This window comes from Lutjanus erythropterus, chromosome 19 (genome assembly GCF_056507025.1).
Source record: "Lutjanus erythropterus isolate fLutEry1 chromosome 19, fLutEry1.hap2, whole genome shotgun sequence".
NCBI lineage: Eukaryota > Metazoa > Chordata > Actinopteri > Lutjaniformes > Lutjanidae > Lutjanus > Lutjanus erythropterus.
Genome location: NC_139335.1, coordinates 18,031,144 through 18,048,964, shown reverse-complemented (window position 1 = coordinate 18,048,964; position 17,821 = coordinate 18,031,144). Strand labels below are relative to the sequence as shown.

At 37.6% G+C, this 17,821-nt stretch overlaps 1 protein-coding gene across 1 annotated transcript; it reads left to right on the top strand.

The window, feature by feature from the left end:
• Window positions 1-436: 436 nt before the first annotated feature.
• On the top strand, window positions 437-16,972 carry LOC146309619 (homeobox protein Dlx4a-like). The gene is made up of 3 exons (XM_084743973.1): window positions 437-1,259; window positions 5,570-5,766; window positions 16,341-16,972. The coding sequence occupies exons 1-3, from the start codon at window positions 932-934 to the stop codon at window positions 16,581-16,583; spliced, it is 768 nt and encodes a 255-aa protein (XP_084600099.1). The 5' UTR covers window positions 437-931; the 3' UTR covers window positions 16,584-16,972.
• Window positions 16,973-17,821: the final 849 nt, after the last annotated feature.

Below are 17,821 nucleotides of genomic sequence, written 5' to 3'. Positions count from 1 at the left end.
GGCCACATGTCGTTTACTTCCTCATATATTATTTGTCATTTATCATAGTAACAAATAATATTTTGGCGCTATTTATTATCCTGTTGGTTATTATTTATTTAATTTGTGTTTTTATGTAGTTATTTAGTCGATCAGTTTTGAATAAATTGGCGGTGTTGTATTAAACAGTTGTTCATCTCATGAAGTGAATATGTCTCTAGATATTTTTTAAATTAAGAATTTACTTGCGGAATTATAGTTTAAATGCCAAAATCTCTTTGAAAGGTGGGCACTGAGGCCTTTTGTCCGCCAAAAATCGAGAGCAGTGGGACTACCGCCGCTGCTGATTGTGATTTGTGTGACACGGCGGAGCGCTGCAGCCAATGAGCGCGCCGTGTTTGTGCCAAGTGGAGCCAGAGACGCACAGTGCGCTCTGAAGAGGAGGAACACACTCTCCACTCCTCTCTGCTGCCAAGCGCCTCTTCACAACACGGGACGGAACAAGCACCGGGCTGGTTCTTTTGGACGGGGAGAAGAAGGAAAATAACCCGACTGGAAGGATATTAAATCATTTTTACGGGCTTTATGTCAGGAGTTTCTGTTTTTTTTTTCACCGACGTTTCGCCGTCTTGGCTGCGCGCTGGCCTGTTAATGCATCCTGTCTTTGTAAATGGTGTTAAACACTGAGCGTCACGTTTGTGGAGCCCTCAGCTGGGATGTAGCGGAGGACAAAATCTCCTAAACTCGCTGTATTTTCATTCAACCGGAGTCTCGTGACATTTATCGAAGGTAAACTCATTTTAAACAGCTGTTGATGGAAACACACTGAAACACTTCTCTGAAAGTCTCCTGACTCTTTCAACATTGATGGTGGGTTGTCTTATGATGACCCCCGCCTGGAGGTCATAGCTGACCCTGCTTATTTCCCACCACATCACTGACCCTCACCCCAATGATGACTATGAGCTCAATATCGGACACTTTAGTCCCGCCCGATCCGTCCAAATCAGCCTTTTTGGAGTTTGGCGGCCACGGCTACCCCGGACACCAGCAGCCCTCCCCCGGCCTGTCCCACAACCATTACCCGGTCCACGGGCTGCACGCCGTCGGACCCTCGCAACACGACGGCCCTTTCTCCTCCGGGGCATCGTCGTACGGTCGCCCGCTGGGATACCCGTCCTATCACAGCCCCGTGAGCGCTCACCACCCCGGGGCCTACCTGCCCTATCAGCACGGGGGTCACGGCGGCGCGCTGGGACACACCAGACTGGAGGATGCGGGTAGGTTCACACAAGGAAAACATGAAGTATTAACGTTTGCACTTTTATTTCATAATATGAGCCAATTCCTAAATATACGGTCCTGACAATCACAGTGATATCAGTCATTTATTCAATGTCTGTTCAGCTGCTGATGAGAAAGAAAACTTAACTTTTAATCTACAAGCTTTACTTTAAAGCTACTACAAGGAGCTTTTATATTTCGTTAATTTTGGGGGCCCCTATGGACAAAAGCAGCAGTGTTTTCTCTATAATAAACACACAATATAACAACACAAATAAAATCATCTAAATAAAAATCTCCTGCTTCTCTTTACCAGGGGAAAATGCAAAACAGCCTGATTTCAAATGATTTCATGGAGAATCCGACCCGGTGGCAGACATTAGGGACAGCTACATAGAAAAGGCCAATCTTCTCACGGATTTTCTCGTTAATTTATGTAGGTCATACAGAGGCATCAGTATTAAACTTAAACCGTTTCATGACCAGTTAAAACTCATTGTTGTAGCTTTAATTGAGTCATGGCTTGTTTGATTTTTTTTTTACTAGGCCTACCAGTGCTAAAAAATATGTTTGTCATTAATGATTCTGTGTGTAGTCCTGAAGAATCACTGATGTGACGGCCCAAGTCAAAATGATGCTGATTGTAAAACCACAGAGGAAATCAAGCGCAACAATACACACGAAATAATCAAATGGGAATCTCAGAAAAAAAATTATTCTTCACAGATGTCTTTTTTTTTAGGCCCATTAAAATACTTGAAGTGAAGTAAAAAATCATGAAAATAAGCCACAGCAGAGCAAAATAATTGGTTCCACACACCGGTCGGCCACAGCGTCGTGTTCAGTATACTTTGGGGTTGGACGGGAGATGAGTGCAAGGCCTGCTCAGATTGTGTGAGTGTCCACATGAAGCAGCCGACACCGGGTCTGTGGTGTCCCGCAGCGGCCCGCAAGCTGCACCCGCTCCAAACCCAAAGCCTCAAAACCCAGCCTGTCATATCCCGAATAACATCCACCCTGTTTCTGCTGCCTGAGCTCCTGCAATAATAATAATAATAATAATAATAATAATAATAATGATGATAATAATAATGATAATAACAATGATAATAATAATAATAATAATAATAAGTTGATGAAAATATCATGTTAATTGAATCAGAAGTTTCTCTGTGTTATAGATTTTCATAATTTTCAAAATAAAATAACAGGAGAATCTTTTGACCTCACATCAATTAAATAATATATGGCGTTACTTTTAAACATTTAGTTTTTGGTTGTTACATTCATAACATCTTTATCAAAAAGGCCCATTGTGAAGAATATACTTGTAACTGTATACAGCATCTATATAGTTTATGTTTTAAAAAAAAAACATTATAAACACACAATTCCTTCAATCTAATATGATGATATGAACAGCAGAAATCCACATTGCATTGACAAAAACTAACAAAAAGATTAAAATTATGTGATCCACTCATTTTATAAGATCTTTTGTTACTCAGATATTTTGCCGTGAAAAAGGACAGTCTGCACACAGGACACTACTGCAGGGTGAAGTGTGTCCACCATCATATATGTTACATTAATCTATTCTATACAGATTCAGTTAAACAAAACCTGACCTCAGTCAAACACATCCTGGCTCTTCTATTAAAACCTTCTTTCTTTCTTTCTTTCTTTCTTTCTTTCTTTCTTTCTTTCTTTCTTTCTTTCTTTCTTTCTTTCATCGCTCATGTACAGTGTCTATTTTTCAGCACAAACTCATCTGACTTGTCAAAATATGTTTAAAGATGCATGGATGCCAAAATACAAGAAAAATGACACAAGCATTTAGGAAAAATATATATGTAACAGTTCAAGGTTGTAAATAAATATTTTTCACTATTTATGCACACAAATGAAGCAGAACAATGTAAGAAATCAAACAATAATACAGTCTTTTCACCTGAAAGTGATTTTATCCAATTCATTTTTGTGTTTTTTTCATTGAAATTCTATTTACACCACTGTAAATCTATGAACAAGTTAAAAAATGATCAAAGTTTAATTTAAATTTGAATTTTTTCATGCTCTACAGACATAAATCAGATGATGGTGTGAAAGCGCCACATCAGCACTTTGAACTGGTTTTTCTCACATTGTCTCCACATGTTTCACAGATGAATAGACTCCAGTCTCCAGAAACACACCTGACACAGTGTTTTATCACCATTATACTCCATGTAATTTCTCATGAGAACTGCTTTTAAACATAATTTGGACTGTTGACATATTGACGCACGACTAGTGTCAGCGGTTACACATAAATACAATATGGATTTTCATATTGTCTGTCTTTGTGATCGGTGCTGACAGGATTTCAGCACCACTGCTCCCAAATAAGTCTATTGATATTTGTCTTATTGCAGTTTTATATGCCTATGTTATGGTGTTTAACTGACCCCAAACATAACATAGGACACTGTGCATTTGTCTGACTTTCAGGGAAACAGTAATATATTTTCAATAACACATCACATTTGTGGCAAATCAGACATTTGATACGAAGAGAGTCACCCCTTGAATACTTTCTTAATAAGGTTAGACAAATAGAAAAATAAATAAATATATATACATTTACATATACAGAATAAAGCTTTAAGTCAACACAAGGGTTAAAAACTTGTCATGCAGTTGTAAATTTACATCCTCTCAACTTGACCATCTGTCTTTCTGTCTTTGCCAAATTTCCACCAAGTGCACTTTATTTTTCTCTTCTCCGGCGTTGATGCAGTTGAGTGCGGCGGTGCTGTCTGTCGCTCTCGGCTGAGCTGCAGCTCAGTTACAGAATCTGATCATCTTGTGGGGCCTCGGCTTGTCCGCAGCTGTTCTCTCCTGCCACTGCAGGCTATAAGCTCATGTCATAACAAAGATCGGCATGGGCGAACATACACAGTTGTATAGTTTTTTTTTTTTTCCAATAGAAAATGAAGAAGAAAAACACTCTGAAATTGCTTTGCACTTCTTAGCTGCATCCATTGTCACAGAGTCATTATACTAATTTTGCAGATTTCTCATCACACGATATTTCATAATACAGAACTGTACTCCGTTATGTGGCATTTAAGCAGCTTTAAATCCAGCAACATGTATGATTTTGTATCACACAATATTACAAAAGAAGAAAGCAAATATTTTATAAAGCATCAAAAATGATGTTACCACTGTTCTTGTGGATAAATTGAGGATGGTTTGGTGCATAGTTAAGGACATACTCATACATGGTCTGTCCTTACATATTGGACAAAAATCTTTTTTTTTTTTTTTCAGTGCATATGTGCGCATTATCCCAAAAATGAGGCTTAATGTTCTTCTTAACAACTCTAATACAGATATATTCAAATCAGACCTGTTCCCTGAATTTCTGTGTTTAATATCACACCTAAATACTACTTCCATTTTGCTTACTTTAGCATTTTTGTGGAAAAATAATGCTGGTTAATAAGACAAACACAACAAGGCTATAACATACCAGCAGATATGCAGCCAGAGAAAATGAGACGAGTGATGGAAAGAACAGGGCGCTGTGAGTAAATCAGAGGACACGGGACCATGCAGGCACTGCAGCGGCAGTGTGTGTGTGTGTGTGTGTGTCAACTCACTGTTAGAAGAAAGAGAGAGCAAAAAAATTTAATATAAAAATATTTCAAATATTAAGTACTGATATGTACTGATATATCGATACTCTTGACAGCACTATAAGGACACAGTAAGGAAAAAAATGGCACAAAAAGCCACAACTTTTCCTTTAAAAAAGCTTTAAAAAATGTGGCAGATATGTTTCAGTGTACAGTTATCATACCAAGTACATTTACTTATCTATGGTACTGGATTCTACCATATTAGTATTATTTTGAAAAATATTGAATGCCAGTGTCAATTCAAGGGTCATTTTGTGAAATTATAGTCTTACAAAGCATTTTTTAATCAAAAAATCCTTCTGTCTTTCTTAAAGAGCCATTGTAACAATAATAATAATTGTGTACCATTACAACAATAGACATGACAAGAAAAAAACAAAAAAATATATATATATGAAAAAAGCAGGACTGCAATGATTTTCTGGTAAGAATTAAATTTATTCTCAACATTTTGAAGCATTTCGTGACCATTAAAGGGGTTCGGTGTGTTCTTGTTGGATGTAAGATGAAACACTGCGACTGATCTTTTTCAGGACGGTGTCTCAGGCCAAACTTCTGTCCCCGCTGAAATCCCTGTGTTGATATTTATCTTTGGAAAATTCTTCTCTCCTCTCCTCCAGAACACGAGAAGCCCACGGCGGTGATTGAGAATGGGGAGGTGAGGCTAAACGGGAAAGGGAAGAAGATCAGGAAGCCTCGGACCATTTACTCCAGCCTGCAGCTCCAGGCGCTCAACCAGCGCTTCCAGCAGACCCAGTACCTCGCCCTGCCTGAGAGAGCTGACCTGGCGGCCAAACTGGGCCTGACACAGACGCAGGTAGGCCTACTGTGGTGGACAACACACACACAGAAAAATGCACAAAATAATCCAACGTAGGCTATGTTTACTCTTTCACATTCAGATTCAAACATCAACAAATCTTTTTTTCATTTTAAGATGATGCATTGAAATAAAAAAAAATTCTCATTAACACAAAACTGTATACTTACCAACCTTGAAACCTCATTAACATTTTCTATGGATGTGTTAGTTCCTGTGTGCCTCTTTCCCTGAAATAGTTCCTCAGAATTTGTATTTCTATTTCTCGTATATGTCACAAAACACAAATTTGGTGTAGCTGTATACTTGTCTGGTTGGAAGCAGTTTACTTTTAGAGTTGTATGTAGGGTGACCTTTTTTTTCTGTGTATAGGCTGCACAGTTTTACAAATGCAGAACACAAGAGCCACATAAGGCCTAAAACTATGATAAATTAAAATTAAAATGTTAAAAATAATAGCCGTTATTCATTTCTTTATAATCTTTTTTGTCAAAGCCTCAGGGAGCCACTGGAGAGCAGCATCAGAGCCTGCGTGGCTTCAGAGCTGCAGGTTGCTGACCGCCGCCACTGTCGGAGGGCCTCTACGCGCCCTACAGCGCAAGAAACTGTGGGTTGTGATAGCAAAAAAAAAAAAGCGTCATAAATCAGGAGAAATAGGGCGATGAAAATTTCCTGTCACAATCGTTGTATGTTGGCAAATATGATGCAAGCAGAAGAGAGACTGAAAAATAATTTTATATTAATAATATAATGCGTCATTGATTAGGGTAAACACATAAATACCTGTGATGACAAGAGTTGAAAACATCTTTAATATGAACAGCATAGTAACAACAACAATAAGCGTTGGCTATTTTTCTAATTGAGGGCGTGTGCGCATCATCTCGCCCTAATTCCCTGTATGACACCCTGTGAGGGAGTCACCGAACTTATGACTGGAATGCAAGAACACAACATACATGAATATGGATACAACACACAGACCCACAATGCCGTTTTTTATTGGAAAATACAGAAAAAAATAGATTTTTTATAGAATCTGAATCTGTGATGTGTTTGATTGTTTGAGTTGTAATTAAAGTGTTCTTTGGTTCACAGAAAGGTCAACAAGGTCAGAATAAATGCCCAAACAGGCACTGGTACATTCTTGTTTACTGCTGTCACCGTACGCTCCTTGATGTGTCAGTACAAACTGACTCACGTGTGCTTAAATGTCATGTGAAAGATTTCTAATGAAATCAGAAAACAAAAGACATGAGACAACCAAACAAGATAAAAGAAAGAGGCTGGAGATGTTTGGAGCGTGTGTGTGTGTGTGTGTGTGTGTGTGTGTGTGTACAGTGAAGTGTGTGTGCACATGTTGGGTGTAACTGTACATTTATAGGTCTGCGCTCGAGCCAGTGGTCATCGTTTTATTTGTCTGTTTTCTCCCTCTCAGGACACACGCACACACACGCAGTCACAGACAAATAAAAGCCTAATGGCGGCCATTTTGTCTGTTACGTGAAGTCAGTGAACCGAGATCTGATGCTGTCATGATTGGTGGATTTTAGCCACTTGTGACAACATTATGAACATCTGAAATTCATATTGTTTTTAAGAGATGAGATGGGATTAAACAACAATCAACAACATTTTCCTATAAATAAATGTCTAATTTGTCACACTCCATTGATAATAGACAATAGTGATTCAGATTTTATCCAGTCAATTAAACCTCCCATATTTGCTGGTCTAAATGCTCGTAGTTTTTTTTTTTTTGCAATTTTGTTCCAGCTATTTCTCAGCAAATAACTTTATTCTTCCTCTTTTACATCAGTGAATAACGAACCTGTTTGTCTTAACCTGAGTTAGGACATCACCAAATACCATCCGATATTTTTATGTTCGTGTGAGTTGGCCGTACTGCCGGGAGACTGACGATTCAGGGTTGCTTCCTCTGACACTCTCTGGTTCCTCATTTTCCTGAGCATCTTTAATGTATTAGAGACAGTTCAGTTTGAGAGGTCTTTTAAATACAACATATTGTGACATAACATGTACCATAATTAAGTGAAAACAGAAAAACACAGATTATATCATCATGAGCAAAGCAACCATCCATAACTGTCTTTTGGACAGCCAAAACTGTCATAACCTTTAATATGACAAAGAGCAGTAAAAACTTGGGATGGGAATCATCAGCGGCCCTGTGATCAGACATTATCACGATACTCAAGCCACAACACAATATTATTGCAATTACAAACCTTGTGCGATATGAATATTATTATAACATAAACTGCGATATAGTGTGATTTATCGCTGTAAATTATGGACTGAAAAAGCAAGTGTACCAAAATGTTTGTTTTGTATTTTCAATATTAATGATTCATACAATGAAAAGATTCATACTTCCATTTATCAGTCCATTGTGTATCGGTACAATACTGCCATGAAAAACACTGTCAGACTATGACATATCTATTTTTTCCTCCCACTCCTAGTCAATAGAGTTTTTAAAAAAGTGTTTATGGTAAAAAGCATTACATTTTATAATACCCCAAAATGAAGACACTCTTCTTCTTTTGGGCAAGTATCATGAAATAAAAGGTGGAAATCTAGTCCACTTAAATCAGTTCATGTAGCCTTCTTGCCCATTTGAACTTGTTTGTTCAAAAGGCCAGACATTGATTATATACGTTAACAATAACAGCAACGGAAAAATGATTCAGTAAATGTAGTTTTAGTGTCAGCGAGGCTACTAATTATCTCAGCAGCTAGCTGTCATGTAGTCACTTTCTTTAGCAGCTCCAAATCCCTATTTGAACTGCAGTACTCATTTTTTTGATGCACACTTGTTACATTTTGCTCCTTTGACAATTTAGTCTTTCACCAAAAAGACTATAAACTGGGAGCACCAGGTCAAATTTAGAAACAGGAGCCATTTTTGTCATCAATAGCACATTCGTTTTCTAAATATATATTGGTTTACTGGCTCAGAATATGCAGCCACTGTTTAGACTGTTATCATTTTGGTTATGATTATAATCATTGTTCTGCTTCACAAAGCAGCAGCAGGAGCAGAAAAGGCAGCACATGTAGCAGCGTTTTTGTGCCAGGAAATAATGGGGTTTGTGACATATAAAGGGTTATTTTAAAAGTCATATAATGCTGCGTGTAACATTATCAAAGATGTATTACACATGTCAAAACGGTGAAAAGTAAAGGTTTGAGCAGTGAGCAGGTGTCCCTTTAGGGAAACATTACATTGGATTGTTTGGGAATAGGGAACCTCATTTGAAATATGATATGTGCATGTGTGTTTGTGTGTGTGTGTGTGTTTGTGTGTGTGTGTACACTGAGTATACATAAGCAGCTGATGTCATCAGATGAGCTGTCCTAATCCCATATGAATTAACCACCACAGCTATGTTTACACTGGGAGTAAGAGATGATCTGTTCATTTGCCTTTGCCTTTTGGAGTGGCAAAGTGGTTTTGAATGTGGTCTGCTAAGTCATACTCACATGCACGAAGCACTCTTTTTAACCTTTCTCTGTCTGTATTCTTTGAGGTGTTTTGGATCAGGGAAAGAGAGCTTTGACTGACTGTGCAGTCTTAGTATGTGAGCACTCGAATGATACCAAAGTGCAATAAAAAAGAAATCTCTGGCTGTAGATTGAGGAATGTACAGGTAGGTACTTTTTTTTAAACCAGGTGCTTCCTTTCTGTAAATGCTTGCCCGCATTTTTTTCCCTCAAAGATTAGTAAGTGTCACTGTGAAACCTTTTTAGGCACAGCAAAAAGACCAAGGGATTTCCCAGTTTGTCTGTTAAAAGATATTTTAATTTAATAGCATGACCTGCCTGTGAACTGGTTTCGCAGGTCATTTAATGATCTAAACTCAGCCCAGTATCTTAGAAATTTGTTCACATTGGACAATCGAACCTTCCTAAGTCCCGCCCCTTTTAGCTCTGTGCTCCAATGACAGTTGAGCGAGCTTGGAACCTCAGTCAACTTTCTTCTTTCCTGTTTCCTGTAGGCTCATCTCTGCTGAATGATTGTTAAATAATGTTGGTGGGAGACCTGTAAAAGCGACATGTATTGACATCTTAAGTGAGCTAATGTTGGCAAAATCCTTGCTAACGAGCAGGCATATCTACATCAGCCAACCAGTTAGCTAATGTTATGCTAACATTAACATTGCTGAGATGTCAGAACGCCACAACATCACTAAAAGTAAGTCCAGCTGGGCAACAAATGGTCAGATGAGGATACAAGTTTTACACAAGCAAAGGCAGCCAAATAAAACTATCACTTTATTTGGAGGTTTAACCAAAAGTGAGTGCAACTGAAATGTCTCTCATTGCACAAAAACAACAACTAGTACCGTCAAAGATAAACCAGGAAGTCAAGCTGTATTGATGTATTCACAAAACATAGAATCCACTTTACACGACAGCATCCCAGTCATTCCTATGAATGACTGGGGAATGGGAATGAATTCCTACCTATTTTGATAATTGAAGTAACATTTTTTTCTAACTTGGGCGTTTGTATCAAACCTTTGTGACTGTCTGACCACCTGTGTCTGCTGGTCTTTTGTTCGTGATGTACTTAACCAAACTTTACCTTTAACCATCTGATAGTTGCAGATACTGTAATAAAAAATGAATCATCCAATTATCCAATGAAATTCTGACTGGTGATAGGATTGGAGTATAACCTATAGTCTGAATGCAGTTTTTATTTTTTTAATAATGTGTAAAAACTAGTTTTTCTAAATAACATTTTTAATTTCAGACTTTTACATTTGAAGAACAGCAACTTTAACTGTTTATTTAATGCTGAATTCAGACTAAATGCATAAGAGCTCTATTAAACATTATTGTTGTAAATACAGACGCTTGCAGGAAGAAAACACACACGTTTTGCAGGCTTGTTTTCTCACTTCTGGTGGTGACATATGAACCAATGGAGACACAGACCATTTCGTATTGAAACAGTCACGTTGCTCTCAGTCAGCTGTAATTAGCCTTGTGTGCGTACGAAGCTGCACGAGTACATACAGTATATATGCTCCACATACACACATTCCTCACATGCATGGATGCATTTTAGTACACATACACACACCCGTGCATCTACTCAAACATATGTAGCTTGTGTGCATTTTCATACACATATATGGAAACATAAACACACACACTTGAAGATAGTGATCATACACCACATCTCTGTCCCGCCTTCATGCCATTAGGCCGGCAGCCAACCACTGACCACTTTCCATCTGAATCGCTAATGTTCCCAGACGCAGCTGAGAAATGGCACGTAGCACAGTTCTAACGTTTTTCCTTGAAACTCTTTCTCTCTGTCTCTCTCACAAACACTCACAGACACACACACACACACACACCTACACACACACACACACTCACTCTCTCTTATGGTCCATACAGCTTAAACCTCCCACCACATGGATGCCTTTTATTTCTGAAAACCCTCTCAGGACACCACTGATCAAGCTTTTTTTTAAGAATTCCTAGATGTACACTTCAAGTTTTGGTTGTATTCATCATAGTTATGTGAATACTGTACACACACGCACTCAATAGCACCTGGCCTGCCTCTCAGCCACCCTCCTCCGCTAATGTCGGTGTCATTAGTCGCGCTCTCAGGAAAGCTGTCAGCTCCATGTTGCTGCTGGAATATGAAACCAATAATTACAGCAGAAATCCTCTCAGTGGAACTGCATTAACTTAACGTGCTGTTGATTGACTCCTGGGCTCATAAGCTGCACTCCACATACTCACTTTAGGTTTTCAACCATGACCTATAACTGTGGTGCACCCCTCCAGGTAATTATTACTATATACCACAATTTTTAAAATTTCTTTAGTTCAGAGGTTCTCATTTTTTTCTCAGACAGGGACCCCTTACGAGATAGAAAATATCCCGAAGGCCGCTCATGTTTTTCCTTGGGAATAATTGGAGATAGCCTTTTTTTACACTTAGTCATGCATTATTAAGACATTAGACATGTATTAAAAATATTTACACCATGTCAACACAGAATACCTATAACATACATGCAAATTAAGAGAGTGTGTTTCACTCTTAGTGCATACAGAAAATAAAGTGCGGATTCTGAATATTTTAAATAACATAAAATAAAATATATATGTAAAATTTATATAATATAAAACATACACACAATTTATAACCCTGCGTAATGAGCTATCTTATATTTAAGAATTAAAATATTTTATGTTAATTGAATTTTGCAGTCTTTGGTTAAAAAAATAAGATATATGGAGCAATATGTAGCAACTGCGCATGCAAAAATGACAGCAGTACACATAGTGAGCTGGAGTCATATACGGGATATTAAATAGGCTGAAATTCTACTTAATATAAAGTCTATGGTTGGAGTGAGTCAGGGAAGCTCAGGCGGGCTGCAGGAGCTCTGCAGGAGTGCAGGACACACGCAACACTGTAATTTGACAATATCAAGTGACGACTGGATCCCTATTTGAGAGCCACTGCTTTAGTCTATAGATTATTGTTTAAAACACTTTTACCTTAAGCATGGCTGTCACAACTGTAAGAACAACTAAGTTCTTTGAATTTCAGGTCTGATTTTCTATTTTGATATTTGTATAAGCTACTCAATATAGAAACTTTGAGAAAGAGTTCAAAGTGCAAGTACAACTTCATATCTGAATAACAGCATTATGTTCTGTAATTATGATGGTATTGCAGATTTATGGAGTGATAGTTTAATTTTAAGTATTTGCCACCATCCATACTAACTTCTAACAGGCTGTGATTGACGTCAGCAGATACACTGGAACAATAGAGATCAAATTAAATGTAAATTTCACTCTGCATGACTTCTCGGCTCTTTAAGCTGAGAGCTGGGTGTGAAAGCTGGGTGCCTTTTTGATTATCGGGTAAATGGATAATTTTTTCCATATATTTAGAGTCAATTAGACCAGTCTGAAATTAGATTTTTTATAGAATCAAATATCTTCTATAAACCACTTCAACCATCTTCATAAATACCCATAAAATCCCAGCGTAATAATTCCCAGGACTGTCAGTGTGGAGGAGAAAACAATTTTAGCGCCAAGACTGTTTTCTTTTCTTTTCCCTTCTCTTTTATCTTTCCCTCCTCTGTTGCCGGCCAGAGGTTTTTCTCCGCACAGCAAAAGTCCTTTGGGCGTTCGCCTTTCCTTTACGGCGCAGTTAAAACCTGTTTGAGACAAAAGTATCTTTCACTTGACTGTGTGTAATTATTTATGATTCATTTGTTCCCGCTAAGCTGACAGGTTGGCCGAGAGGCATATTCTTGTAATTTGATGCTCAATTTGCAAGCATGCTGGAAACAGAGACCGTGCCAATTATATCATCACAATTCAATCATTTCTAACCACAGAAAAATGATTGAAGGGATATTGAGCTCAATATTTTCAGATTGTAACAATGTTATGTCTGTCTTATTATATATTCAAAGGAATAAAGACATGTTGTATAATTTGAACATCATCATTTCATGAAACAGAGCATTAGTATTGAAATGTATCCTGGAAATATTGCATTTAACATCCATTACTTTAATTGTACATCTCCATATACTGAAATTGTACCCTGTTACACCAACTAACCATAAATCTATTGGAAACACGGTATGTTACAATAACCTTATTGTACTGAATGAGATGATAGTTGTGTCCGTAGATATAGAAAGGTAGATAGGTGTGATTTGACATGTATCTGCCAATCCACCATGTTGTTGAGGTCAAGATCCACTAGTAAGCAATACATTGAGAGTTTAGAGTTTAGATTTCATTATAAAATCTACTGTAACTTCCTTAATCCTTAACTGATTATCATGATATCTGGTTTATTATAAACGTGAGAAATTGAACATGATACTGTTTACTTGTTGGACTTAAATTAAGTGACTGGGAGTGATCTGCTCAGCTCAAAGCCAAAACATTAATCTTCTGAATAGCTACAACTTCCTCTGGGACATGTAGGCTCTGATCTATGAACAGACAATATCAGGTGTCAATTATTCACAATTTCAGCTTTGGTGGGTCGCTCCAAATAGATAAAGCATACACATACAGTAGATATTCTTCTCTTAACTTGAGTCTCAGGAACAAAAAAAGAATTGTTTTTTATTTTATTAATGAACTGATGTAATTGTTAATACAGTAACAACTGAATCAGGCATCTTTACAACAGTAGACAGATAGATAGATAGATAGATAGATAAATCTAGATTTTTGGAGAAACTCACAAAAGCTGAAATTGTAAATAATTTTGATGCTGCCTGTTCATAGGCCAGAGCCTGGATGTCCCAGTGTAAACTGTGACTACTCAGAAGGTTAATAGACCTGATTAAATCGTCCCCAGAAACTGAATTTATGTATGTATGGCAGTCAGTGAATACAAGTATGTTATTGTAGGCACACCTACTGTAATGTTATTTTTGTCTGTTACGTTACTGTTAGATTGTCAAGCTACAACAGCCCTGAAGAGCACAGTTATTAGACCTCTTTTTAAAAAGCCTAGTCTGGATTTCGAGTACACCACAGCACTGAGACTGCACTTGTGAAAGTCTTCATCTGAGCAGTGATGCATCAAAGATTTCGGTTTTGGTATTACTGGACCTCAGTGCTGCATTCGACACAGTTGACCCTAAGATACTGCTCGACAGACTGGGGAAGTAGGTGGGACTTTCTGGCACTGTGCTAAATTAGTTTAAATGTGTATTTATAAGACAGGGATTCATTTGAATCTTTGCAAACAAAAATGCCATGTGCAGTTCCTCAAGGGTCCATCCTCGGGCCTCTTCTGTATAACATCTACATGCTCCCTCTTGCTCAGATTATGGAATATCATAACAGCTTTTAACATACTTTTTGCAGATGACACACAACTTTACATAAAAGTGTCACCACATGCCTACAGTCCTCTACATCTGCTAAATAAGTGCACTGAAGAAATCAATGAGTGGATGTAAACATAAAAAAAATAAACATAAAAAAACTGAGACAGTTGTTTCTGGACCCAAATAACAAAGATTAAAAGTCAGTGCTCATCTTGAATCCCTGAGGTCTGCTGAAACTGTCAGCTAATTTAAATCAGGGTTAGAATATTAGTTTCCTGCAGCTTTGCAGTAAAGTAGATACGTAACTTCTCATTAAGATCATCTGTAGCTATTGATTTTATATTTGTTTGCTTTTGTTTTTGTTTTTTTAATGTAATTTTTGTTGTGTTTTAACCATTTATTGTCTTGCTTTTAGCTTTTATTTTTGTGATCTCAAATGCAATTTTAATGTTTTATTTTAATGTATTTCTAAGCTCTTGTAAAGCACCTTGAATTGCTTTGTGCCTGAATGGTGGTATATAAATAAACTTGACTCGCCTTGCCTTGCTTTAAAAACACTGGTTCATCTGTATGACTCATTATTACCTAATTGTAGGCTTTGTACTTTCATTATTAGCTTTAATTGCTTTCCTAGGAGGTGTTTTCAGCATTTACAATAGTTATAATAGTTTTTGTCCTTCGTCATGTTAATATTAATTGCATTCATTTAGGTTCTTGTTTCTCACAACGTGACTAAAACTTCTTTGTAATTTTCATTTTTGATGTTGCTTACACATATGTATACTAAGATATATACATAGAGAATAGAGAATTCATATAAATTGAGTGTGGGAGTCATTGTCATGTTCAAATTATGTTTGATGGTATTCATTTCCTGTATTTGTTCATGTTTTGCAAAGGGTTTAAACCATGCTAAAATGTTAGAAGTCATTTTGGATCGGAACTCTGTATTAGCGAAACACAAAGTTGAGGTGCTGCAATTGGTATTGAGAAGGAAGAAACAGTATCTGAACATGTCTAATTACTGGCAGAGACTTATGAGCCACTAATGTCAGCATGGTGGCAGAGACATAAGATCTGGTAACGTTAGCTAACAATTCTGGTATAACAGCAGACGTGTAGTAAAAACACAAGGTGCCGTTTATTAATACAACAGTTCAAGCAGCTAAATCAACTTCTTATGAAGATGAAGGATTTATTTTATCAGTCAGTAACTACAATGTCTTGATTTTCCATATACATGACATTTTGTTCATAGTTTTCATTATCAAGGGTTACATTTTATTTAGTTTCAGTCTTGTTTTAAACATGGAAAAAGGTTGTCAACACATTTCTTACCATAGTTTCTACTGACATATTAACACATGGTGATTTTATTATAGGCTTACAAAACATTCACTCATCAGAAACTTAAGGACACATCACTGATCAATATAAGGGGCATCCTGTTTAGGTGACACTGACAAGGTCCTTTGTTTTATGTTATTTCATCCCATTAATTTTAATTTACAATCAAAAACATTTTTGCGGTGCTACATCTAAAGTCACACATATTTTAAGCATTTTCTCCCATTGTGTGGAAAAAGACCCACTGAGATTCACTCACTGTACATTAAACATATTAGATAACTGCACTGTTGTGTGGATCAGCTTCTTTATCTAACTCTTCCCTTTTCCTTGTCCTTCCAGGTGAAAATATGGTTCCAAAACAAACGATCCAAATACAAGAAGATCATGAAGAACGGGCCCTGTGGACCTGAGGGAGACCACCTCGCTCCCCCTCCGCCGTCCTCCTCTTCTCCGTGCTCCCTGTGGGACATCAGCATGGCCGCCAAAGGCGCGCCAGTGCACTCTGGAGGATACATGAACAATTTTGCTCACTGGTACCCCGGACACCAGCAGGACTCCATGCCGAGGACTCAGATGATGTGACAGACAGGAGGATGGAACACTTCCAGGACAATAATGGATTTATACCAGCAAGCTGACTGGAGCTGTTAGGAACATTGTTAAGAGTCTGGGCCACTCTGGAGGCAGAAATAATACAACTGGCAAAGATAAATTGGAGTGAACAGATTTATGTCTGAGTTGCTTCAGGACAAAAAAGTCTAGAGAAAAACTAAAAAACATGAAATCATAAAGTAAAGACAGTGAACTCAGATGCATTTTTAAAAAATTCTAAAGAGTATTACTTTGAATTTACTGTTTCTAGCATGCAAATCTGGGATGTAACCATAGAAATGGGTAGACCTGGCTACAGAATAGCACCGTTGCCGATCACAACGCACTGTACAGCCTTTTTTGTTGAAGCTGTTCTTTTTTTTTTTTTTTTTTTTTTTAAAGAAAGAAAAACAGCAGCTAGGCACCGAATCAGCCTTCCTTAGCCTAATCGTGATTTGTCAAGTAAACTCAGATCTGGGCCTTTATATTTTGGTAAGGTAGAAGTTCAAATCTTCCTCTTTAGTAGATAATTAGCGACCTAAACATCTGGAAAAAGAAATGGACAGGCAGAGGACACTGGCACTGGTTCTGATTTAGGATGAGAGGCTGTTTCCAAATTTTACGATGGCTATGTGAAAACAGAGATCACAGTGAATGAGTTAACGTTCCCTTAACACAAACCGTGAATTATACGTTAACATGTATTAGTACAGTTTAAATGGATGAAAACAACTTACCCAAACTCTAAAGTAATTTGCCCCCAGGCTGCTGTTTTTCTGTTCCAACCATGGAAACTATGTTGTTGTTAAAGTCACGTAGCTCTGCAGCATCTGTAAGCTTTGTCTTCACCATAACAAGAGGCTCATCTCTTAATTAATAATTCGATTGGATGAGGCTAAAAAACGTGAATGACATCTGACACTTTTCTGTTTTGACTTGAAGTATTTTTTATTTTTTTTTTGATGCGTTTATCCTGCACCTCTGAAACGTGAGGCGCCCAGAGAACATTAGCAGTGTGCAAAACACTTCCTGCTCATTGAAAACAATGGGAAAAATACGCCTCTCACTGCCATAACTGTGCTGGCCTAAAACTTCTAATTAAATTCCAATTATCTGTCAACAGATGTTGGCTAAACCTCTCACAAAAAATTATCTTGTTCCTGTGTGTTTGTATCTGTGATGCCCAGCACATATTGGTAAGAACTCGGCAAAATGGTTCAGATCTCGAT

What these genes read in the sequence shown, in the direction of transcription:
- LOC146309619 (XM_084743973.1), top strand. Translation starts at nt 932, where the DNA reads ATGATGACTATGAGCTCAATATCGGACACTTTAGTCCCGCCCGATCCG. An exon ending in CACCAGACTGGAGGATGCGG is followed by an intron (nt 1,260 to 5,569) that starts GTAGGTTCACAC and finishes CCTCTCCTCCAG; the next exon opens with AACACGAGAAGCCCACGGCG. An exon ending in TGGGCCTGACACAGACGCAG is followed by an intron (nt 5,767 to 16,340) that starts GTAGGCCTACTG and finishes TTGTCCTTCCAG; the next exon opens with GTGAAAATATGGTTCCAAAA.